Source organism: Bicyclus anynana, chromosome Z (genome assembly GCF_947172395.1).
Source record: "Bicyclus anynana chromosome Z, ilBicAnyn1.1, whole genome shotgun sequence".
In the NCBI taxonomy this organism is placed as follows: domain Eukaryota; kingdom Metazoa; phylum Arthropoda; class Insecta; order Lepidoptera; family Nymphalidae; genus Bicyclus; species Bicyclus anynana.
In genome coordinates this window covers 7,048,521-7,074,716 of record NC_069110.1, presented here as the reverse complement: position 1 = coordinate 7,074,716, position 26,196 = coordinate 7,048,521, and the positions used below count along the sequence as shown (strand labels likewise).

General features: G+C 36.0%; 1 protein-coding gene across 1 annotated transcript in view; it reads left to right on the top strand.

The window, feature by feature from the left end:
* The first annotated feature begins 13,592 nt into the window (after positions 1–13,592).
* The window catches only part of LOC112046780 (forkhead box protein F1-like), a 74,782-nt gene continuing 62,178 nt past the window's right edge, over positions 13,593–26,196 (top strand). Inside the window, exon 1 of the mRNA XM_052890683.1 lies at positions 13,593–14,308. Within this exon, the coding sequence (XP_052746643.1) occupies positions 13,606–14,308 (703 nt within the window). The 5' untranslated portion in view covers positions 13,593–13,605. The remainder of the gene's footprint in view (positions 14,309–26,196) is intronic.

The following is a 26,196-nucleotide window of genomic DNA, read 5'->3' as shown; positions in this document are numbered from 1 at the left end:
AGGTCTAGCTGGTGGGAAGCTTCGGCCGTGGCTAGTAACCAGCGTTTCGAATCGTGTTAATATCGAAAGGAGTGTGGATTTTCATACTACTCCTAACAACTTACCACCGCTTCCATCTTAAATTACTTTATCACTTATCATTAGTTGAGATTGTAATCAAGGACTAACTAGTATAGAATTAGAGAATAAAATTAAAAACAGTTAAGGATTTTATAATTTCTATATTGGCTCAAGTTTGGAATGTTGGTATGCATCACGTTTTGTACACACATTCAAATATCTTATGTTAGTATTTAACAACCATGTTTTTTCCAGTATCAATCTATGACTTTCCGAGACTTGGTTGCTAACTATGGGCCTCATAAGAAGGCTCAGGCGACGGAACGAGCTATGCTCGGAGTATCTCTGTGTGATCAAGTGATAAAGTCACCGACATAGCTCAACGAGTCGCGAAGCTGAAGCGGCTGTGGGCGGGGCACATAATTCTAAGAGCCGATGGACCTTTGGGGCCGTTGGGGTGCCAAGGTGCTGGAATGGCGACCCCGCAGTAGATAACGCAGTGCTGGTCGACCCCCCACCAGGTGGACTGATGACATCGAGCGAGTCGCAGGGATTCGTTGGATGCAGGCGGCTCAGGGTCGTGATGTTCGGAAGTCCCAACAAAAGGCCTATGTCCTGCACCTGACGCCCATTGGCTGATATAATGATGATCCTTTTTCAATGACTGTCTGAAGTTATTGTACTGAAAGTTTTCATCGATTTTTTTTTTCTTTTACTTCAGTTGGTTGATTATTTCATTTGTTACCTACATAACTTTAGTGGGATCTCCAAAGCGGTATTGAATGTTTATGCACTATGCTACTCTGTAAAACGAAGGAAATTTAAAAACCAGTATTATTCTATAAAATAGATAGGAGGCACATATTTTTCAACAAATTATTATTCTAAGCTACTGCACGCACAAACTACAAACACGTATGCAATTTGAAGATCGATTACGATCGTTTTCGGCGTTCTCTCTTTAAATTTATAACTCCAACGAATAGTGTACCAACTGATCTGGATTGTTTCTGCGCAATTCGCACCCAGACCGCTCTTGTGAATCGGCCGGCATGTTGTAAAACATCAGCATTTTTTTCCCTTAGCATCATACCCACAGCTAGGTTTTTTAACCTCGGCTAACGCACATGTGGCCGAATGTGCCAGGCGTGATTTACTTTTGTTTACATCCGCCGTCCGAGGGTTAATTTAGGTACCTTCGATGCACGTTGGAAGGGTTGGATCCTAAAACGCCACACAAAAACTTTTTGTAACTTAAAACGATGTCCCGTTTAGTTTAATTTTATTGGTAGCTTTCATGGACTGTTGTAAATATTTATGTCAATAGTGATAATCATTATCAAAGCTCAAAGATTACATTTTAATCATAAAGTATCCTACTAATATTGTAAACGCGAAAGTTTGTATGTATGTTTGTTACTCTTTAACGCCGTTAACTCAAGTTTTAAATAGATGTAGATTGCAGCCTGGATTAACACATATACTACTTTTTATCCCGAAAAAATTCATAGTTTCCGCTGTATTTGTAAAAAACTAAATTCCAGTCGGACAAAGTCGCGGGCGTCCGCTTGTATACCTACTTATATATTATTATTAACTTAAAAGTATACTAGTCAGATAGGGTCAGAACTCTATAAAGGAGTGGGGATTATTCGGCGCGTGTTTCAATTATTATGTACCTAACTAGCGGACCTAGTCAAGCATTAGCTTTGACAGATACGCGCTAACGGGAAACAGACTGCAGAGACTTTTACCTTGTTATATCTACTGTGCTTTTACTCGTTTACATGTAAAGAAGATCACTTTTAGAATATTTTTTTTCATAATGACTTTAAGCGATATCTTTGCGTGCTCTCTGTTACATGCATGTGTACCACCAACCTCTCAACTCTAAGGTGAACATTTTCACTAAGGTTTTATTGGACTTGAATCCAGGACATCGTGATCTGAGCCACTTGCGGTGACCACTGGAAGTTTTTCGTAAGTAGCTACTAAGAAATGAGGAATGAGCGTAAAAGTTTGATGTATGATTACCAATGAATCCGATTCTATTTCAGGAACGTTTTGCGTTTCTTTCTTTGATCTCGGGCACTGCAACATTCCTCGGATTGAAATTGAAAATGTTTTTTTCAAATTATCTTCAATAATAAAATATTGGACGGGAATTGAATTAACGAGAACGGCATACATATTCTATGGAATTCAAAACAACAAACGTGTTAATACCGTCTAGAATGAGCCGTGATAGCCCAGTGGATATGACCTCTGCCTCCGATTCCGGAGGGTGTGGGTTCGAATCCGGTCCGGGGCATGCACCTCCAACGTTTCAGTTGTGTGCATTTTAAGAAATTAAATATCACATGTCTGAAACGGTGAAGGAAAATATCGTGTGGAAACCTGCATACCAGAGAATTTTCTTAATTCTCTGCGTGTGTGAAGTCTGCCCTTCCGCATTGGGCCAGCGTGGTAGACTATTAGCCTAATCCCTCTCATTCTGAGAGGAGCCTCGAGTTCAGCAGTGAGCCAAATATAGGTTGATAATGATGAAGTCTAGAATGACACGTCCGTTGGCTGATGCGGATGGTGATAACCAGCTCAGATTTATCCATTGGAGTTTTTCTGTGACACAGTACATTTATATTATTCAGTGAAACAGCAATGTACATCGTACTAATGAGTGACTACTGGGTTAGAATATACAAAGATAGTGAATTAGTCTGCAGCAGGCTATTATGACATAAGACATGTGATATTTAATTTCTTAAAATGCACATAACTGAAAAGTTGGAGGTGCATGCCTTGGACCGGATTCGAACACATCCTCCGGAATCGGAGGCACAGGTTATATCCACTGGGCTATCACGGCTCTCATATATAAAAACTGATTTGAATTCAGCTACTACACTGAGCGCACAAATGCACATTTATATATATATGTATGTACATATAGTTTTAACAATCTGAACACAGAACTCTAAATTAAAGACAATATTTAGGTATTATTTTTTTAATTAACTTCCGTTGTTTACTATGCGACTAAATGAACATAGGACAATTAGCCACCCTTCTGCACCTCAGTTTCGACGTGTTAATAACACATCTAAAAGTATATAAAACCTTTGGTATTAAAATATGCTGATAAGGACAATCCTAATAAACTGTACGTAGTTCAAATTTAAATCTTCTTGTGCGGCATCACAAAAAGCTTTCCGAAGTCTCAGTTGGCCGGCAATGCCTTTTAACTTGCCGTCTGTTGATATTGTTTACATTAGCTCGTCTTGTTATGGATCTCTACTCTCTGCGAATGTAGGCGTTATCACATGTAATTATTCCTTTAGGCAGTTTTGAAAATTAAACAGTTCAGCAACTTGGGTCCATCATTGTGTTACTTTGAAATGTAATCATAATGACAGGAAATAGCTGAGCGGTTATATTGAGGCGATTGTTGAGAAATACATACATACAAAGATGAAATTTAGCAGGGAAGTAGTTTGTAATTAGTAGGTGTCCAGTAAGAACAGAATTTGCGATTAAAGTCTGGATTAAGGACGTCTAAAGGCTGATGAAGTCGCGGGCGTCCGCTAGTTCTAGTAAACCGCTAATATATTGGGAGCATGCGATTGGCAGACCTTCGTGATTTTATAATAGCTGAAATTATTCGGCTTATGGTCGTCGTCCACTGATCCGCATCATACGTTTCGGTCGTTACATTTTACGATAGATACAATTCGTACGATACGGATCAGTGGACGCACTTGTATGACTTCCTATACAAAGAATACTGAAATCTGTTTCATACAATGCGTCCGATGCGTACGATGCTGATCTGTGGACGCCGGCCGTTATGCTCTTATCAGTAGGTATGTGCAACTATGTAATTTGAACCTTGATGGCTTTGGGAAGTATTTTTTGTTTATATTCAGCCGTTACTTTATGTGTTCCTAGTATATTATTTGTACCTACTTAATAGGTAGAGATCTACATCTACTTTCCTCAATGGAGTTACATTTCGAAACCGCGAACGATATGATATTATGGCAATATCTCCGATTCTGCTTTGCAATTTGTTTTTTTTTATCCGTTATTTCGTATGCACCTAATATAGTAAAGTACCTAATTGGTAGACATTTCGCCACACGTACTTACTTTTCTCAGTCAACAACCAATAATCGGCTCACTGTTGAGCACGAGTCTCCTTTTCGAATGAGAGGGGTTAGGCTTGTAGCCTGGCTAATGCGGATTGGCAGACTTCACACATCTAGAAAATTAAGAAAATTCTTAGGTAAGTGGGTTTCCTCACGATGTTTTTCCTTCACCGTTTGAGACACGTGATATTTAATTTCTTTAAATGCACATACCTGAAAAGTTGGTGGACCGGATTCGAACCTATATGCCTTCTAAATCGAAGTCATAGGAATGTTTAAAATGGTAGTAAATCTATTCATATTTAAATATATCAAATTATTCTTAACACATACTATTGAACTTCTTTGAAGTTTTATACTCAGCCGTTATTTCATGAAAGAAAATAAAAGAAAGAAAGAAAGATCTTTATTTTTAAGTAATGCCACATATCACATTAAATCTAAATTATATTATGGCTAAACTGTCCACTCAAACAGTGCAGCACTAAAGAATTCCCTGTAATAAGTGGCACAACCTAGAAAAAGGCTCCAACTCAGCATTTTGTTGTCGCATACTTTCAATAAATAAAGGACGCAGCACTGATTTTCAGTTAGGACATGACATGACAGTGCTGTACGTATCTTTCCTCAATAGAATGCTAAAATGGGAGAAATAAATCTATGTATATTTAGAAGATATGGCAAATATTCTTTAGAAAAAAAGCTATCCCCGGTTCTGCTTTGCAATCTGTTTATTTTCAGCCGTTATTTCACCTAGTTTTTTACTAATGGGGATGATGACTAGGTTTGAATGTATTGATTTTTATGATACATTCGGGTAAATAGGGTCAATGTTAACTAATTTATACATAAAAAGCAAAGATTGTCTGGATATTTGCAAAATGAATGAGATTATAAAATTTCAAAATTTATCAAAAATATTTTATCGTGATTAGATGAAAATTCACACAGTTTTAGCTTCCTTACATTAAATGTGACATTTTTTAATATGTAAACTATATACATAAACGCACAAACAACAAAGATATTAGTAATTTTGTTAGAACACACATGCAAATCTAACGATCATTACATTGCCTATGACGTCATTAGTTCGGGCCATTTTGTATGGAGCGTTTTTCAGGGATCCGCGGCAGCGCCGCAAATCTGACTCTTTAAATCCCTGTAGCTCCGAAAGTAATGATCGCAGATACCCTGTTCCTTTTATAAAATTGCTTTACTATTGGTATACTCTTAATTTATATACAATTTAAAAAACTGTCATCATCCCTATTGTGTAAGTGCCGTAGGTTTATTAATGGGAACTCGGTGGCGTCACCGTAATGTAGTGTAGTATGTGTAGGTACTTAGTGGGTAGGGAAAGATTTCGCCGCATCTACTTTCCCCAATTGCCAATGGAATGTTTACATTACGGAACCGCGAATGAAATGGCAGAAATAAATCTATTCGCTTCCTCAAGTCTGCTTCGTTTAAAACAAATGCTCAGAGAGCAGCGTTCCTCGCCGCTCATGCATCGCTTTGCGAATTGCGCTCCTCGGTCCCGGGCGTCGTCGATGGACGCAATCCACATGGCCGCGTCGTCATAAAATGTAATTTACGGTCACGCTTCACTTGCCCTGTACGCCTTCGCCTTTTGTGCACTGACGGCACAAGATTTGGAGATCAAATGATGTAGTGTGTACGATGTTTTCAACACGTGAACGCGTTGTTTCTGGAACAAGTAATGTCAATATATCTACCTTCTCTCGGCAGATATATTTCAGTCCTTACCTATTTAGCTGCATCTATAGATACCTATAGTATGAGATCCGGCATAAGAAATATATACCCTCATCTGTTATTTAATTGGGATAAGAAATAAATGATGTACATTGACACATACCTACGAGTAGGTTGCCTAGTTAAATTGCAGCCGAACAGTATTAAATGATTATTATTTTTTATTTAATCTCCTTCCCTCATTAGTTAATTTAAGAAATCGTATAATAGTTAATATAATGCTTTTACACTGCAACTGTGGGATTGTTAGATATAAACAGTCATGAAGTATTTTTTTTTTAAATACCCTTATCAGTTATTTGGTCGTCTAGTCAAATGAAAGCTTATTTGATGCTTAATTTTGCTTTATATTAAGTTGCCTTTGATCTAGTTCATGGTTTCCTATATTTATAAAAAAATGTGTTTGGCTGCAATTTTACTAGGCAACCTATTTTCAATGTGTCACTGTGAACATTATATATCATTTATTTCATAGCAATAATGAATAACAGATAACGGTAAATATTTATAAAGCGGGATCTTAGACCACTACTAAAATTATGAGAGGGGTTGGCAGACTTCACACATGCAGAGAATTAAGAAAATTCTCTGGTATGCAGGTTTTCCTCACGATGTTTTTCCTTCATCGTTTGAGACATGTGATATTTAATTTCTTAAAATGCACACAACTGAAAAGTTGGAGATGCACACCCTCCGGAATCGGAGGCAGAGGTCATATCTATCACGGGCTATCGAGCTGATTTGTTATGTACTTAATATTCCAAATTTGTTAATGTATTTATTAAATTAAACAAAATACAAAATTTTCAAGAGATTCATTTATTACACCTGTAACGTAATACAATGCAATGCAATTACAGATGGGTGGTGGATGGATGGTAATGATGGGTGGATGGATGAACGCAATGGATGGGATACTATTCGTTTTCTCTTTTTTTATTACGTGGTCACTGGCGGTGTCTTTGCAGCAGTGCAGTTTAGGTTAGTATTCAAACAAAGTTACTAGGGTAGCAGAAACTCTACAGAGGTTACAATGCCTAGATCTAGAATAAGCGCATGCGTTAATATTGGGGCGGAGCAACAGGTAAGTTGACCTCAGGGTTCCCAACTTAGGGGTTTTCCCCCCAGATTTAGGAGGCAAATAAGTGAAATGGGATATTTTTGGGGGTCTGAAATTTTTAGGGGTATTTTTAGGGATTTTTTGCCTCTTTAATATTTTTAAATTGATGATAATTTTAATATTTCTTTCTCTACCTAGCGACTTATAACGATATATAATACGTTATTCTACAACCATTCTGAGGCAACTGGCGGCAATTTTCATCGAATAAAAAAAATTGTTATATTAAATTTATTCATTGTCAACATGTATGATTTCAAAAAATATGAATCTTCAGATAAAGACGTAATATTTTGTCTGTATTAAATATTGACTTTTGAAACATATTACATCATATTATTTCTAAATTATTATGAATTTATGTTTTTAGAGGGACAACTCAATAATTAAGGCGATTTTAGGGGTTTTTGACAGAAACTTTAGGGATAAATATTTCGGAGAGTTGGTAACACTGGTTGACCTTCAGTCGGCATTGCACTGTGCACTACGGTAGCAGTAGCATTAGTCGATCAATATTCAAGCAACAAGCATCAAGTAGGCAATCAGCGGCATACACAAAGTTTTTAACTGGGTTATGCCCTTAAGGGATATGACCTCTGCCTTCGTTTATGAGTGCGTAGGTTAGAATCCTTCACAGGGCATGCACCTTCAACTTTTCAGTTATGTGCATTTTATGAAATTAAATATCACTTTTCTTAAACGGTGAAGGAAAACCAACATGAGAAAACTTACATACCTAAGAATGCGGATGACGACAGTTTTTTAAATTGTATATAGGTAAATTAGAAGTATGCTAATAGTAAAGCAATTTTGTAAAAGTAACAGGGTATCTGAGATTTAAGGGTTAGATTTGCGGCGCTGCCACGGATCTCTCAAAAACGCCCCATACAAAATGGTACGAATTAATCGTAGGTCATAATGATCGTTAGATTTGTATGGGCGTTCACACAAAATTACTAATACTTCGTTATTTGTGCGTTTATGTTTATAGTTCATATATGAATTGAATAATGTCCCATTTAATGTAAGGAAGCTAAAACTGCTTTATGAATAAATTAGTTAACATTGACCTTATTTATCCGAATGTATCATAAAAATCAATATATTCAAACTTAGTCATCATCCCCATTGACTTGATTCTCTAAGTTATTAGCCTAACGCCTCTCATTCTGACAGGAGACTCGTGCTCAACAGTGAACCGTATGGGTTGTTAATGATGATGATGCACAGACTATCAGACAGTACTAAAGTCTTAAATTGTACATAACGGAGAATTCCTTCTCCAGTATATTCCTAATGAATCCTCAGGGTAGACAGGAAGTTTTTGCATCTATGCAGTGAGTCACTTAAAGTCACGGCCCCTCAGAAATTGGATTTCTGACAGGTAGTGATTGAATGGACGATGTAACTTCGAACTGGCGTACAAGGTTGTTGAACTGCTGTTTCAAGGTTATACCTGGTTATACCACAGAAAATACTATCTTTACTCTGGTTATTATACCAACTGTTTGTCTTTGTAGTTGTGAGACAAAATAACGGGGCAATTTGTAATTGAATATGTTTGTCCCTTTCGATTACGAACTGTCAGAAATGTAATCTCTGAGCGGACTTCACGGACTACCCTTCGAACACTCACTGTTAAGGCTCTGTTTAGTGAAAAATTGTTTAAGTATTTGGAGAATAAGGATGTCAATTTCAAAAAACAATATTGTTGGACTGTTGTAGATTTGGGAGTTTGGGACCTTGAAACGTGTTGTCAAAAACTGTATTTTGATATTAATTTGAGACGTCACAAAACACATGCTGTTTATTATGGCGGTGTTTTAAATTCTTAAAATATGTAAGACAATTTAAAACCCCGTGGTTTCACCCGCGTAGTTCCCGTTCCCGTGGGATTACAAGGATAAAATATAGCACATTCTGCCGTCCAAGGTTAGATGAGAGCAGGGCACTGGAACATTGCTGTCGTTGCAACCTACTGGACTACAGCGGTCGTAACAAATGCCTACACAAGCTATTTGATAATAATTTATAGCAGCGGTTCTCAAACTTTTTGGTGACGGAACCTTTTGGATGGCGAAATACTTGACAATAAAACAATGGTTTTTATAAATGTATTCTTTATTAATTAATAATAAAAGTACAATGTAACAGTTACTATTCATTACATACTTACCGAATTAGTAAGTTACTACATATATACAGAAGATATTAAAAAAAAACTAATGGGAGATATGAAACTTTTTTATTTTCCATCAATTCGCAGTTTTCAAACACGTAGTGAATTAAAAAAAAAGTTGTATGCAGGTTTCCTCACGATGTTCGGCAAAACACTTAAAAATATCAATAAAAATTGCATTATTTTTCCTTGGTTTTTAATTAGAATATTTTCTTTTAATTATTTAAATGCACATTACTGAGGTTTGAGGTGCATGCACCGGAGCGTATTCGAACCTATGCTTTCCGAATAGAAGGCAGAGGTCATATCCACTGGGCTATTACCTTACGTCACTACAACCTACTCATATAGTAATTATTATAATACATTGAATGTATTATGTAGATACATTGAAGATACATATTTTGAAAATTTATTATAGGGCATTAGGTATATGTATGTAGGCAAGTACAATTCGATATTGATACTTTAACTCTCTGAAGCAGTCGAGGATGCCTTTATAAGTGAGGGTCCAGGGTTCGGCATAGTATATTATATATTTAAATCAAGGTAAAAATGTAAAAAAAAATAACTTGAAATTTTGAATGATATTTAAAACGTCTGCATTCATTCCAACCCACGAGACCGACAATCAATTTCCAAGGAACTATAAACGTCTAATTGCATACCAATTTTAAGGCGAAACCGTAAAAACCTCAAAGCAAACATATCTGGCTCGTAAATGGTGATGAATGGAGGGTTCAAGATCACCACGCAGCGTTGCCAATGCCTATTTTCCTAATTCCCTACAAATCGAAACGAAATTCCCCGAATGAGGAAAGAAAATATTCTAATTAAAAATCAAGGAAAAATAATGCAATTTATATTCATATTTTTTAAGCTTTTTGCCGAAGATTTTCTACTATTAGATATGTTACGTGACAAAATCACAGCAAAAAGTGATCCGAAGTTAACTGTTCCACTGAGCGCACACATGCACTATTTTGTTTACGTTCTTTATATACTTTTGTAGGTAAATACTTATAGTTTTACACTTCCTGAACACACAGCTCGACATTTTTATAAAAATAGTAATTACTGTCGTGTCGCATATATATGTAGAATTTAAAAAAGTCCACAGGCATAGAATCCAAAAGGAATATCCCATTTTTCACGATTCTCTAACTGTGAATCGGCACGCTGACTTACGACATTGAGCCTGTTGTTTAGATTGTTCGTGTCAACAGAATGAGTACCTACGTCCTTTAACGAATCTCGTATTATGCTGTATTCTAGCTTTCGTTCTTGGCTAGATTTCAAACATTGTTGCGTTACAGTCTGCAAAATAGCATGCTACCATCTCCTCCCAAATTGCCAGGTCATTGTCTTAATGACAAATACAGTTAGTCGCTCTAGATATTTAAAATTGTGCGTGTACCTATTCAAAGCTTTGGCAATACTCTCTGACCTAAACATAGGCCAGCCTTCTGATCACGCGAGGCGTCGAATATTATTAACTCAATATAAAATTGTGTTAATATTTCCCGTAATTTGGGGAATTTCCCACAAATTGGCAACGCTCAACAGAATGCGCGCGCGCCTGTTCCCGCGTGGCCGTGCTATAGCGCCATTTTGTAGGCGGAGCCTGACTCAAAGTTCACGTCACAGAACGACTTCCACTCTTCTCACTGCAGTGTCTAAATTCAAGCTAGAGTGAGAAAAGTAGATCCACTTTAATTTATTGTTTCTGCATCAAAATTTCCCGATTTTAATTCTCGCGCACACAAGCAGGCTGAAAATTAATTGCCTCAAGTCTGAAGGTCTTTACCGGTAAGTAACTTTTACCTAATTGCCTCGTTGGTCCATTGCTTAGTCAATGTGGTTTTGAATCACGAGGTCCTGGGTTCGAATCTTGGGTCTGTCTGTCTATCTGAAATAACTGCTAAAATTTCTTTTCTTCTAAAATTCTCAGGATGAAATGGGTAAGTTTGTGGAGTTACACCCACGTGCTTCAGAGTGCATGTTAAGCCGTCGTCGGTCCCGGATATTATCATTAACCCGCCAATCTGTTTCGAGCAGCGTTGTGGGTCTAAGCTCTATATTCATTCTCCTTTAAGGAGGGAGGCTTCACATACTACATTTACTCGTACATAGAATTAACCAGCGCATACCAATAATTTCATTTTTTATAAATCCCGCAGGTCCCTTGGATTTTTTCGGGATAAAAATTATCCTATGTTCTGCTCTAAGGTCCCATTTATTACTGTACCAAAATTCATCTTAATCAGTCCAGTGTTTTAGAAAGACAGATATTTATACTTTCGCATTTATAACATTAGTATGGATTTCAATAATTTCACATAGATAAGTAGGGAAAAAAACTTTTAAAATTCGTATATCGGAAGATGAAAGTCGTAAAAAGCTAATGTAATATCATCAAAGTATTATAGTATTGTTTACTACGAGCGCTGATATGTTTACAGCAGAGATCAGCAACCCGAGACGGTGCACGACATACATCGCGCCGCGGCTCCGTTCACTCCGACCTTGTATTTTTTTGAGATAGTGCTAGCAGCCGCACCGTTTCACCCGCGTAGTACCCGTTCCTGTGAGAATATAGGCATAAAATCCGCCTAAAATATAGCCTATTTTAGTATGTGATAATGTAGCTTTCACGAAGAAATGGATAGCGGCACCGTGCTGACCATTGAGTCCAGGGAAGGTTATTTTTAGTCCGTGTAAGTCGGACATGCCCTGCCGACTGTCGGCAGAAGTCCGGAGGGGATTTTTTGTCCTCCCTGAAAAAAAAAAAAATAAAATGTAGCTCAACATTTGAGAAAGAATTTTTCAAATCGGTCCAGAAGTTTCAGTTCATATTCAATGCAAACAAACGATAATTTTTTTCCCATTTATAATATTAGGATAGAGTAGACGACGTTAAGTGGAAATCCGCTTATTTCCCGTTCCTGTGGGAACACGGGGATAAAATATAGCTTGAGTCACTCAATAACTCAACTAAGTAACGTGAATGCCACTTAGTAAAAGTTGTCTAATTTTAAATAGTACCTACCTACTACTCGTATACCTACTAGAAGTCGCCATAAGTTTGAAATTCAACCATAATATAAAAATAAATAATTATATAAAAATAATTGTTGGACAGAAAATCTGCGATAGTTAGTACCTTTGGTAGGTAGCCAATTACCTACCTATGGATTTTGGACTGTGGTGGCTTTAGAAATACTAGGTCGAGGGTCGAGAACTCCAGACCCTCAACTATCCAAGTAAGTATAACATGAGTATTTAAACAGCATTGGGTTACAATTTATCATTGATGTGGAGATTTAAATATGTAATTTATATCTTCGACGGTCTAACCCTATGCCAAGAGTTTGTTTGCTACAGTGACTTCCTCTATAAGCTCGGTTTCGTAGAACAAACTTCATGTTTTCAAGTTATTAGGCAGGTAAGTAGACAAAAGAGGCATCAAATTGTATCGTGCGTGATCTCGATCACTAGTTCCGGTTACTATTTCTCTGAAAAATGTATCCATGTTCACATTGTTCAAAAGTTTGTTTGCTACAGTGACTTCCTCTATGAGCTCGCTTACGTAGATCAAATCACTAGTTCCGATTGTTTTTTTTCTCCGAAAAATGTATCCGTGTGTAATGGTGTTAAAGTCGAAAATTTATCCGTGTCAGATGGTGTTAAAGTCGAAACTGCCCTGCTGCTTCCCGTTTACACTACGCGTGTAAATAAATCGAGCAAGTTTAATGCAAAACTTTTGGTTTACGCTTTATGGTAAATATTTGGTATACGTCGTATAACTGTTTTATAGATCTAGTAAAATGTTTGGTTTAATTGTGCTAGGTCAAGAGCGGGCATTCGACAGGCGTCCTTGCGACGCGTAAATATTATTGTCTAAGCGGGTTTTCCTTCGTTCGATGTTTGTACAGGTTTGTGAGTTTTGGGCTGCGAGAGCGGGCGCAGGCTTTTGTTACTACACAATAAATGCATATAATGATTGCGGAAGTTCGTAGCCTTATCCGTAGACCGATTGACGCAGACACTTCTCATCACGAGGCTATAAATCAATATTATTTTACAACGATATAAATTATATAAAAATCATAAATAAGAGTTTCGAAGTGTGAATGAAATTCAGTACCTAGCGCAAGTGTTGAGCTAGGACGTAGGCGTTGGTGTGCGTAGGTGTCCGCTCGGTCTTTGTGAGATGAGAGCGGCCGGCGGGCGCGGGGCGGGCGGTGGGCGGCGCGCGCGCTCGCGGAGCGTGTTGGTGGGCGGCGCTCATTATTCGCCCGTTCGCGCTCCGACGCGCACGCATGAAGACCAAGGGCCAAGCCACGGAGGAGGCGGCGCGCCGCGCGCCGGCCACGCGGCGCCAAGAGAAGCCCCCGTTTTCCTACATAGCCCTCATCGTCATGGCGATCCGACACTCGCCCAACAAGCGTCTGACCCTCAGCGAAATATACGCGTTCCTGCAACAGCAATTCGCCTTCTTCCGGAGTCCGTACCAGGGGTGGAAGAACTCGGTGAGGCACAACCTGAGTCTGAACGAGTGCTTCGTCAAACTGCCGAAGGGGCTTGGCAGGCCCGGGAAGGGACACTACTGGACGATTCATCCGTCGTCGGAGTTCATGTTCGAAGAGGGTTCGTTTCGGCGGAGACCGCGGGGTTTCCGGCGCAAGTGTCAGCCTCTGAAGCCGCAGTTCGAGAGTGGGGGCTACCTGTGCGGCGGCGGGGTGGGCGCGCTGCCTGCGCCGCAGCCGGCGAGCTACGAGCTGGCGAGCGGCAGCGGCGTGGTGGGCAGCGCGCCGGCCATCGAGTACGGCACCTGCGCCTACACGTCCAGCCAGCAGCTGAGCTACAGCGGCGAGTACTGCGCGTACGGCGGCATGGAGCGCGAGTGGCCGCTGGCGTACGGGCCCGTGGAGACGGCCTACCGCCCGCCGCCAGCCGCCTCGCCGCCGCGCCAGATACAAGACATCATTCCTTCCTACCAATACGCTGTCACCAACGACCACGGTGAGTTTCTATTGCCTATTTATATATCAGACAAATTTTGTTTTTCAGGAATATTAGAACACTGACCACGAAATTCAATACTGTGTGCTTTACTTTCATTGATTACTATTTAGATACCAAGTCCATTAATAGGTAAACTTGTAAAGACCTTGACTTTAAAAGCATCCCCGATATAGTCGCTTTTGTAAACAAGAGATTTCATTATCCGGTCCGTAGGTAGTATGCTATAAATAATAAATAATTTACCATTTTTGCACTAGTTTTAATATTCGTCCTACGCATTTTATAGCAATCATAAGAACCGTGGGTCGTCCTTAGCAATTACTCGTAGCGCAGGCGCTGAAAGTAATTGTGTGTACAAAATATCCCTTATATCTTTTACAGACAACTTATATATTTTTAAATTTTTTTTTCGTTTCTCACGAACTCCATCAATGGACATAAGATGATAATTATGTAAATAGGTGCGTTTATGAAAATAGGTCAAATATTGATAGCTAAAATTGAACCACTTCCTCTATACTCAGGACTTTAAAATATTTCTCATGACTATGATTTCTATTTTAAATTCTCATGACGCTACAGTAAAATTATAACTTCAAATCTTCAATATTTCCACCGTGAAGGTGAGCTCATCACCGAGACGTGTAGGTTCAATCTCCAACTACTGGACTATGGTTGTACCTACTCCTAACACACAGAGTGTGTGTTAGGAGTGGGTACAATCAGCCGATAGACGTCCACAGCTGGACATAGGCCTCTTGCATCGAACTCCAAGCAGAGTCGCCAGCATCCAGCGGCTCTCTGCAACCTGCTTGATATTCTCGGTCCACCTAGTGGGGGTCGACCAACACTGCGCTTTCCGGAGTCGCCATTCCAGCACCTTGGGACCGTCTAACGGCTCTTCGAACTATGTGGCCTGCCCATTGCCACTTCAGCTTCGCGACTCGCTGAGCTATGTCAGTGGTGTCAAACTTTAGTTTGTCTGCGGATCTCATTTCTAATTCGATCACGCAGAGAAACTCCAAGCATAGCTCGCTCCATCGCCCGCTGAGTGACTTTGAGCCTTCTAGTAAGGACCATAGTCAGACTAACTATGATGCTGACTATGGGCCTTTAAAAATATATGACAAATAAAACATATGGAAATAACGTAGAAAGCAAGCAAGCTTATGGAACATTCTGCAGCCCAAACTTGAAAACTTTTAACATAGTTAAAAATAATTCTAAAACCTTTTGTTTTAAAACTTTCCTAGGGTAATTTTTATGATCATTGAGTAAATCTGTAAAATAATCACTGGATGTTTTATATGTGGTCCGATAAAAATACCGATTTTTACTTGAACTTCAGATAATATAGGAAAAAATATTAACAACTGTAAATACATTCTACAACTGTATTCAAAACTTTCCAAAAATGCTTCATTAAGTCCAATTTAATATACAATGGCAACATCGATATGGTTCCGATTCGACAATATATTTCTTAATTAAAATCCGTTAGTAATAAAAATTTTAGTAAGAAAATAAAACCGACTTCATAATTATGAAAATGTTTTTACTAAACTAAAAAGCGAAAAATAACATCGAATACTTATGAATAAGTATCTCGATACAATCAACCAAATTCTTTTTTAAGGGTTACAGACAGACATGCTGTCTTTAGGTACTGTTTGTAACTTTTAAAGAATAAATTTATTTTCTTTCTTTTCTTTCTTTCTTTCAAACCAATTTTAAAAATACTACTTTAACCTTTAATCGCATATATTACTCCCCATTCACCCCTACGAAATATGAACATTCAAAATCTTCTTTGTTTGTGTTGACCCATCTAGATGTAAAGTTCTTATCAATATAAATTACTTAATCAAGGCCAATTACAAGATAGCTAAATATAAACCGTTGAGGAGCTCCTTTAGCTGTCCTTCGTCTCCATCACCAGACCCCTAATGATAGTCACAACACATCTAGATGTAAAGTTCTCATCAATACAAATTAAACTGTTGACAAGTTCCCTTAACTGTCCCTCGATTCCATCACCAGACCCCTAATATTAATAACACACCTAGATGTAAAGTTCCCATTAATACAAATTCATCAAGCCCAAACACAAGGTAGCTAGTGTAAACCGTTGAGGAGTTCCTTCAATTGTCCCTCGTCTCCATCACCAGACCCCTAATGACAGTCACAACCCATATAGACATAAAATTATCATCAATACAAATTAATTAAGTCCAAACACAAGGTAACTGCCGTAAATCGATGAGGAGTTCCCTCGTCTGTGCTTCGGCCCCATCATCAGATTGACACCAGATCTTCATTGAATTGTAGTGCTTAAAAATACTTAATGAAAACATTAACAAACACACTAGTTGTCCCTACAATATTCGAAAGTTTCCCTCGATTCCATTGTCAGATCCTGACATGCTTATTATAAGACTAACTGGAAAACATAGCCTCTCAAACGAAATAATAATTATTTAAATCGGTTCAGGCGTCTTCGAGTAATCAGTGAACATACATAAAAAAAGAAAAAAAAGATTCCGACGAATTCTGCTATTCCACGAGCAAAGATGACAAAGTATTTAGAATTGCATTACTTCACAAGTATTGTAGTTACGGCTATAAAAGACAACATATCACTTACTTCTTACAGACCAAGCTTTGTTTGATATTCAAAACTGTGAACAGAACGCGGCCCTCATATTACGCACACTCAAATCCTCTCAGCGCCTGGTCTAAAGAATCTATTTAAAGTAATTTCTGATACAAATTCTAGGTATAAAGGCATTCATAAAAATGTCTTTTCTGATGTGCCGCGCAACTTTCTTATTTTTTCTCTCATAAATGTTATAAATATATAGGAACTTTCCTCTAACAAACATAATTAACGAAATTGCCCCAGCCAGTCACGCGTGATGCCGTAACCAAGGCAAATAGATAATTATTTTCATTCCACTTGTAAATAAATAGATAATTATTAACGATAAAGTTAGGGGGTTGTCATCCACGAGCATTCGTTTTCGGTATTTTCATCCCTCTGGTAAAACTAAAAATATTGCTGTCAGTTTCCGACAATAATAATAATTTGGACATTTTCCTTGAGACATTCCGGTAGTCCAAATAGGTTGGATTTTTTTTTTGATAGCACAGTACACAGATGCCGATGCATCGCACTCCAATTTTCCATTCAAATTGTCTGTCGTTTTTTGAGGCTAATGAGGTAAAGTGTAAATGAGGTGACTCTCCCTACCGAAAACTTTAAACTTTAACTTTATACTTTATCGAAAATATTTAACACTATATATATTCTGTGTACTTATACTACACACACAATAAATATATTCTGTGTACTTATACTACACACACTTATGTTTAAATTTTACACAGTCTAACAATCACATATCAAAAACTCGTTACACAAAATAATCGATTACAATATGATCGATGTTTTGCTGTTCCGTCAGACGAATTGATTCTTTTTCTTTTGAAGTTCGAAATACTTACAAATGAAACGTATTTTCGTCATATAGTAAACCGGCATTATTAGGGAGCTCTTAATACGACAAATATGAATACAACAATGAAACATCGATTTTATACAAACACTTTTTATAAAGGCTTTCTTTGATCTATCGCGTATTTATAAGCTTTGACAGAGGGGTAACTTTTAGCGAAGCAGGTCCTATAAACAATAATTGGTCTGAGGCACACTACAGTACGGGGCCAGGCCTTCCTCGTTATAGGAGAACGGATGTAGAGCTTAGACCCACGACGCTGTTATAATGTTTGATGGAGATGTTTGACTTACCTTGTTATCCGCGGCACAGGGATGACCGTTTTTTTTTTAATCTTAATATACGGCTTGTCCCGTAAATAGTACGACATAATCTACAGGGTGATAGCTGATATCATGGCCTACTAAAATTATGCAATATTATATAATGTTAGCTGAAATTTTACGGTTTTTAAGTTATATTGATTTTTGTACAAAATACAAAAATCCCCACCTTCAGTGCAGTTTAGTCATACCATGTGCTGAAAAATTATTTAAGCGTTAATTTTACACTTGGTAATTATTTTTGATTAGTTGTTTTAAGTAATGAAAGTTCAATTATTTCTTCTGCAAAGTAAGATTTTTCCAAAAATGTGGGATTAATTATTTTTTTCATGTTACATGATTTTTTTTGAATGTTGTTACCTTAGATACATAGATAATAGGTTGTTACTTTTACCGGTTACATTGAAAAAGAATGTACTAGTCAAAATTGTACATCTAGCTTAAAAACGTGTTCATTCAATAGGGATTCTAAAGAAGACATTCGTCACAATTGCTATTTTCGTACCGAAAGGTGTTGGTTATATACAAATATTAAAATTTATTCCTGTCACTTGAATAGAAAATACATTGAATCATAAGATAAACATCATGGATTTATAAGTTATATAAAAGACATGTAGGTAAAAGTTTAAGAACATTAAAAAGTTCTGGTTTATGGAGATGTCGGGCTTGCGGCTTGAAAAATGTCTGACTGTTTTTCATAAAATTATAAATAAAAACGTCGGCCAAGTGCGTGTCAGGCTAGGTGCGGTATAGCGTTTTGCAGTTGTACGTCAACAATGCCGACTTGGAATGGTGGTTTTTGGTTGAACTACTACAATTTTTTAAAGGAGAACGGCAAGATTACATGTATTTTGGGACTAGCTGATAGAAGTAGCGTGCATAATGGAAACCTATTAATAGTTGTTTATCCTGATTAAACTAAGAAATAAGTAAATGGTAAGCAGTCTTAAAAAGCAGGGAAAAAAGATATACCTATCATAAATTAGTAGGTACCCTATTTATACTTAAATGTGAAAAACACCACCGCTGACATAGGAACCCTGTTTATACTTAAATGTGAAAAACACCACCGCTGACATACAACTGCGTGATTGATTCATAAATACGTTTACGTCGTCTGCAAAAACGCCTACGTTACGTAGGCGTTTTTGCAGACGACGTTTTTACAGACGTTTTTACAGACGTTTTTGCAGACGACTTTTTTGTTATGTTACACTTTCTTTTCTTTTGATTCCCGTTATGTAAAATCACAATATTTTTTTACAAGCATCTTACAAAATAATAGTTTTAATCAATACAAATGTATTAGTGTAAGACACTTCAGAGTGTGACTCCCACTTTCGCCAACCTCCTTTTAAGAAGTGATACTTTTCCTGTTTATGGTATCATACTTCTATGCATTTTTCACGTATCCATAAACAACCGATTAGCTGGTAGGGAGGTGGTATATTAGAATCTCTGGTTTAAGATCTTTATTTTCTCAAAAGAATTACATAAAATTCGCTTATATGAGAAATACAATTAACTCACTAAGGTAATTCACGTGTGTACATACTAATTAGACTTAAATCCTACATACAATAAATCAAAATAAATAATTGCTTAAAAAAAAAGAAAAAAAAAAAAAAAAGAATGCGGGTAGATTTTAAATTACATGTTTGTAACCGGCTTCTTACGTAGTATACTTGACTAGTTTTAATAAAACAAAGATTATAGCTTACTGGATGCGGCATGTGTTACAATGACATGTTATTCAATAATAAAATTTTAATTTCTTTTTGTAAATAAACATAGATTTAGCTTCTTTGATATCAGATGGTAATTTATTGTAGATCTGTGCTCCTTCAAATATAATATTTTTGTTACCATAGCTAGTACGAGGTTTGTGACTTAGTAAAAGGTGATTTGCTCGGCGAAATGCTCGTTTTTGTACTTGAATTTTTTTCGTAAAAGTGATTTTTGAGTGTAGATCTTTATTTAGTATTTTCCGAATCAGAATTGAAGTGCTATATATGTATGTTTGCTTTATGTTAAGTAATTTTGTTTCTTTGTATATTTTATTGGTAGGTGTTAGAAAGTCGTAATGAAATAAAACCTTAATAATTTTATTTTGTGCTCTCTGAATGATGTTTAGGTTGGTTTTTGTCGCTGTTCCCCATAATTCGATTAGATAATCAATATGCGGCTTAACGAGAGAGTTATATATTGTGTATCTTACATTTTTTGGTAAACAATGAACAATACCACGTAGACATCCCATTAACGAATAAATAAAATGTAATTTGTTTTAGCTGTGTTAATAGTAAGCAGGTTACATTGAAACCATACGTTAAGATTATTTAAATCACTTTGAGCTTCTCGCATTACAGAATCAACAGACCTACCAAAGTAGGTTAGAACAGTATCATCAGCGTATAAAGAAATATCCCCTTTTAGACCAATTTCATGTATATTGTTAATATAAATTAAGAAAAGCAAAGGCCCTAGAATAGAACCTTGCGGTACGCCACAATTTATGGATGCTGGACTACAACAATTTTCTCGAATTTTCACTATCTGAGAACGATTTGAGAGATATGATTTCAAAATTTCGAAGGCTTTACCAGTAATACCAATACTATTTAGTTTCTTTAAAAGCAAATTATGGCTAACCGTATCAAATGCTTGAATCTAACAAAGGAGATGGTCTAAAATTGTATGTACCCTGGCGGAAATAAAAGAAGATATCATTTTTAACTATTTTTGATTATACAAATCTACGAGTTTTCTTTAATTCTTTCGAAATAATATTCATTATCTCCCAAGAAATGCAACATTATTAAGGGTATTAATGGCGGATAGATGACGTTTCCAGTGCATTAATCGATTTGACGTTTGCTATCAACTGTCATGTCATAGTTGCTCTATGGACGCCATCTTGTAATCATATCATCTAAAACTCAAAAACTTGAGTTTTTATTTTATTTATTTCTTTTTATTTAGTTAGATTTATTCACTTTAATAAATTTTAATAAATTCCTTGTATTTTTTAATTTTTAATGATTCGGGGTACAATAGTGGACCTGAAATGGAACCATCTCCTTTAGCAATTTAAATCTTATTATTTCAAAAACAGATATCTAAAACGAAAAATAGTATTTACACACACACATTATTATATTAGTCGAGTAAAAAAAATAAGCATCACATTCACACGTACGGGAGATACTCTAAAATAATGTATTTTTCAAAATTTTATTTAATGAGTTTATCGGCGTATCTTACTTACATACTCATGCTAAATTGCAACTTTTTAGGATTACTAGTATCTGAGCAATACGAGCCGGATATACGGGCAAAAAAATAAAAGGGTTTTTGTAGACTACGGTACCCTAATTTTTTTTAAGATAACTACTTATCTTTTTTGTCATTTCAACTGTTATGTTATGATTCCATGTAAATTCTTTTGTTATTTAAGCGACAGGAACAGTGATATTATGTAACGGTTTTTACATAATCAACCCCTTTCGGAACGAAAATAGCAATTGTAACGAAGTGTTTGAAAATAATAGTCTTACATATTTGGAATTCCTATTAAAGTAACATGTTTTAAAACTAGATATACAACTTTGTATCATTTTTTTCAATGTGATAACGTTCACATGGAAAAATAAATATACTAGCGGATACAAAGTTGTTTATCTACATATATATAAATGTACATACAAAAAAAAAACGTTTAACGTAAAAAAATAATTAGTCCCTTTTTTGGAAAAATCTTGCTTTTCAGCAAAAAAAATTAATCATTCAATACTAGAAACAACTATTCGAAAATAGTTACCAAGTATAAAATCAACGCTTATTTAATTTTTCAGCATGTGGTAGGGATTTTTGTATTTTGTTTTAACTTAAAAATTGTAAAACGTTGGCTAACACATATAGTATTATTTTAGTAGGCCTTGATGTCAATATCACGTTGTAAAGTATGTCGTAATATTTACGGGACACCCTGTATAAATGCGAAAAGTCATTCATCACTAAATCTCGAGTACCGCTTGACGCAGTAGGTATCCGCTAAGAACGATTTTGCGATAGGGCCGGATTAAAGAGGTTTAAAGGCTCTCGCTTGTATTCCTTGTATGAAAGTCCTTCATTTTTTGTGCTATAAAGTTGAATTTTGGTAGACAGGTGGTTTATAATTGGTAGACGTCCGTTACAAGCAAATTTTGCGCCAGGACTGGATCAAGGAGGTCTAAAGGGTCTCGAAAGTTTGAATGAAAGTCCTTAATTTATTATGCTATAAACTTGAAATTTGGCAGGGAGGTAGTTAACAGATATATAACGTTTGTTATGAATGGATATTGAGAAAGGGCCGGATTAAGGAGATCAAGAGGCTCTCGCAAGTTTGTATGAAAGTACATACTATTTTATGATACAAATTTAAAATTTGGTAGGAAGGTAGTTAACAGTTGGTTAACGTTAGCTATGAATGGAAGGAGGTTTAAAGGCTGTAGCAAGTTTGTTTGAAAATTCTTTATTTTCATTGCTACAAACTTGAAATTTTGCAGGGAGGTGATTTATAGTTGGTAGAGGTCCGTTAATAATGCATTGTCTGACAGGGACGGACTAAGGAAGAGGAATAATCGATACTGAAACCAAAAATATTTTTTTTTAATAATTTGTAATCCGAATCGAAAACAGAAGTCATACCCACTGGGCTATCACGCCTATAAAAGTAGTTCATGTTAATTAATCTATTGATTTAAAATAAACAACACGCGAAAATAAAAATAAAAGTGTGTGAAATAGGGTAAATAACACATTTTTAAAAATTGGTGTGGGTATTACTAGAAACATAAATAGGGAAATAGGGAAAGAAAGTTTACACCGATTCTTTCGGGTACGAAGTCTGGACGTCCGAGACTTGTTGTATATAAATATAATACATGTACTAATATCACAGAAAATATATGTACAAGTATATTACAATGCTGAAGAGTTTGTTTGTTTGGCTGGACGCGCTAATCTCAGGAACTTAAGGTCCGATTTGAAGAAATCAAAAAAATCAAAATCAAAATTCATTTATTTCAAGTAGGCTCAATTTACAAGCACTTTTGACACGTCAGTTAACTATTTGTAAAGATTCTACCACCGGTTCTGAAGAAAGGTTCTGCTGAGAAGATACCGGCAAGAAACTCAACAGTTGCTCTTTTGAAATGAAAAAGTCATACAGTACTAAAATTTACAATTGATAACAATTACAATTTCTTATAGTTTTACTTCCTGTGTGAAAGTGGAAGCTGATCCAATGACCTCCAAGCACCTTTATCATTAAGGAACTCATCAATAGTGTAGTAACCTCGACTAAGTAAATGTTTTTTTAACACATTGCTTAAAGTTGTGCATTGGCAAGTCCATCACAGTCTTGGGGATCTTTCAGTGTTAGATAGCCTATTTATTGAGGAAGGCTATTATTCCCGCGAAACCGCGCGGCGTCAGCTACTTAAGAATAAACTGCTAATAGTAAAGCAATTTTGTAGAAGTATCAAGGTGTCTTCTTCTTCTATTTATGATCGCCACAGACTAAATTTTCCCAACAATACAGGGTATTGTTCATATTGGGTATTGTTGTGGATCATTACTTTCGGAGCTACAGGGATTTAAAAGGTTATTTAAGCTTCCAGTTACGGATTACTCAAAAACAGTGAACGGCACGAAATAATGACGTCACCGCTATAAGATATCGTTAAAAGTTCATGCAAGAGGCCTAGTCCAGCTGTGGACGTCCATCGGCTGATCATGATGATGATGAATGATGATAACTATATCTATCTGTAATTATAATAAAACTTTAACAGGTCCAATTCTGTACAATGAAGATATTTTTAAATTATATGGTTTAGGGCAATAAATAAACGATATTGAAACCCATCTTTTTGTTGACTTGGCATGATTTGAATAATACAAAGAAGGTTATAGAACACTTTATGTCGCAAAAATAATAGTACTGATGTCTTACATATTTGGAATTCTTATTAAAGTAACATGTTTTAAAACTAGATATACAACTTTGTATCCGCTAGTACATTTTTTTCAATGTGATATTTTTAAATTCTATGGTTTAGGGCAATAAATAAACGATATTGAAACCCATCTTTTTGTTGACTTGGCATGATTTGAATAATACAAAGAAGGTTATAGAACACTTTATGTCTCAAAAATAATAGTACTGATGTCTTACATATTTGGAATTCTTATTAAAGTAACATGTTTTAAAACTAGATATACAACTTTGTATCCGCTAGTACATTTTTTTCAATGTGATATTTTTAAATTCTATGGTTTAGGGCAATAAATAAACGATATTGAAACCCATCTTTTTGTTGACTTGGCATGATTTGAATAATACAAAGAAGGTTATAGAACACTTTATGTCGCAAAAATAATAGTACTGATGTCTTACATATTTGGAATTCTTATTAAAGTAACATGTTTTAAAACTAGATATACAACTTTGTATCCGCTAGTACATTTTTTTCAATGTGATATTTTTAAATTCTATGGTTTAGGGCAATAAATAAACGATATTGAAACCCATCTTTTTGTTGACTTGGCATGATTTGAATAATACAAAGAAGGTTATAGAACACTTTATGTCGCAAAAATAATAGTACTGATGTCTTACATATTTGGAATTCTTATTAAAGTAACATGTTTTAAAACTAGATATACAACTTTGTATCCGCTAGTACATTTTTTTCAATGTGATATTTTTAAATTCTATGGTTTAGGGCAATAAATAAACGATATTGAAACCCATCTTTTTGTTGACTTGGCATGATTTGAATAATACAAAGAAGGTTATAGAACACTTTATGTCGCAAAAATAATAGTACTGATGTCTTACATATTTGGAATTCTTATTAAAGTAACATGTTTTAAAACTAGATATACAACTTTGTATCCGCTAGTACATTTTTTTCAATGTGATATTTTTAAATTCTATGGTTTAGGGCAATAAATAAACGATATTGAAACCCATCTTTTTGTTGACTTGGCATGATTTGAATAATACAAAGAAGGTTATAGAACACTTTATGTCGCAAAAATAATAGTACTGATGTCTTACATATTTGGAATTCTTATTAAAGTAACATGTTTTAAAACTAGATATACAACTTTGTATCCGCTAGTACATTTTTTTCAATGTGATATTTTTAAATTCTATGGTTTAGGGCAATAAATAAACGATATTGAAACCCATCTTTTTGTTGACTTGGCATGATTTGAATAATACAAAGAAGGTTATAGAACACTTTATGTCGCAAAAATAAAACCAGAATGCGGTGAAATAGGGGTTGAAAGTTGGTAAAAGTTTATGATATATAAAGTATTGGAAAGAGACGAAATATTCCAATATTCTCCAACTAGTGGCAATATACTGTATTAGGAGTGGGTACGACAGTATTCCAACGGGCGAGGATTGAACCTCGACCTCCCGGTGATTAGTCTGGCGCCTTTATAGTTGAGCTATTGATTCAATCTGTTTAGACCTACCTACCTACATGTATTTGACATATATAACTTAAAAATATAGGTTATAAATATTTTTTTTTAAGTCGGTTAAAAATTTACACACTCGAGTTTTGGAGAGCGCAGGCCATCCATGACTCACTTCAAGTGGTCCGGGTTATCGTGAGTGTTGAATAGCGATTACCATTTACCTTCGAATCGTACAGTAGCTGTGAGAGATGTGTTCGAGACAAGTTCGAGATAACGGTTGATGACGTATGTGCTCTCACACTGCGCCGTAAATCATGTAATCTTTAAAAGCTTTTGCTTACAGTCTTTAAATATCCATAACCGTTTTAACTTTTTATTTTGTTGTTCACTAAGACTAATCTTGGTCAGCGTTGTCCCATGTACCGCTTGCAAACTCTCGGAAACGGTGTCCGAAACCGTATTGTAATGGGGACGATGACTATAGGTTTGAATATATTGATTTTTATGATACATTCGGGTAAATAAGATCAATGTTAACTAATTTATACATAAATATCAAATT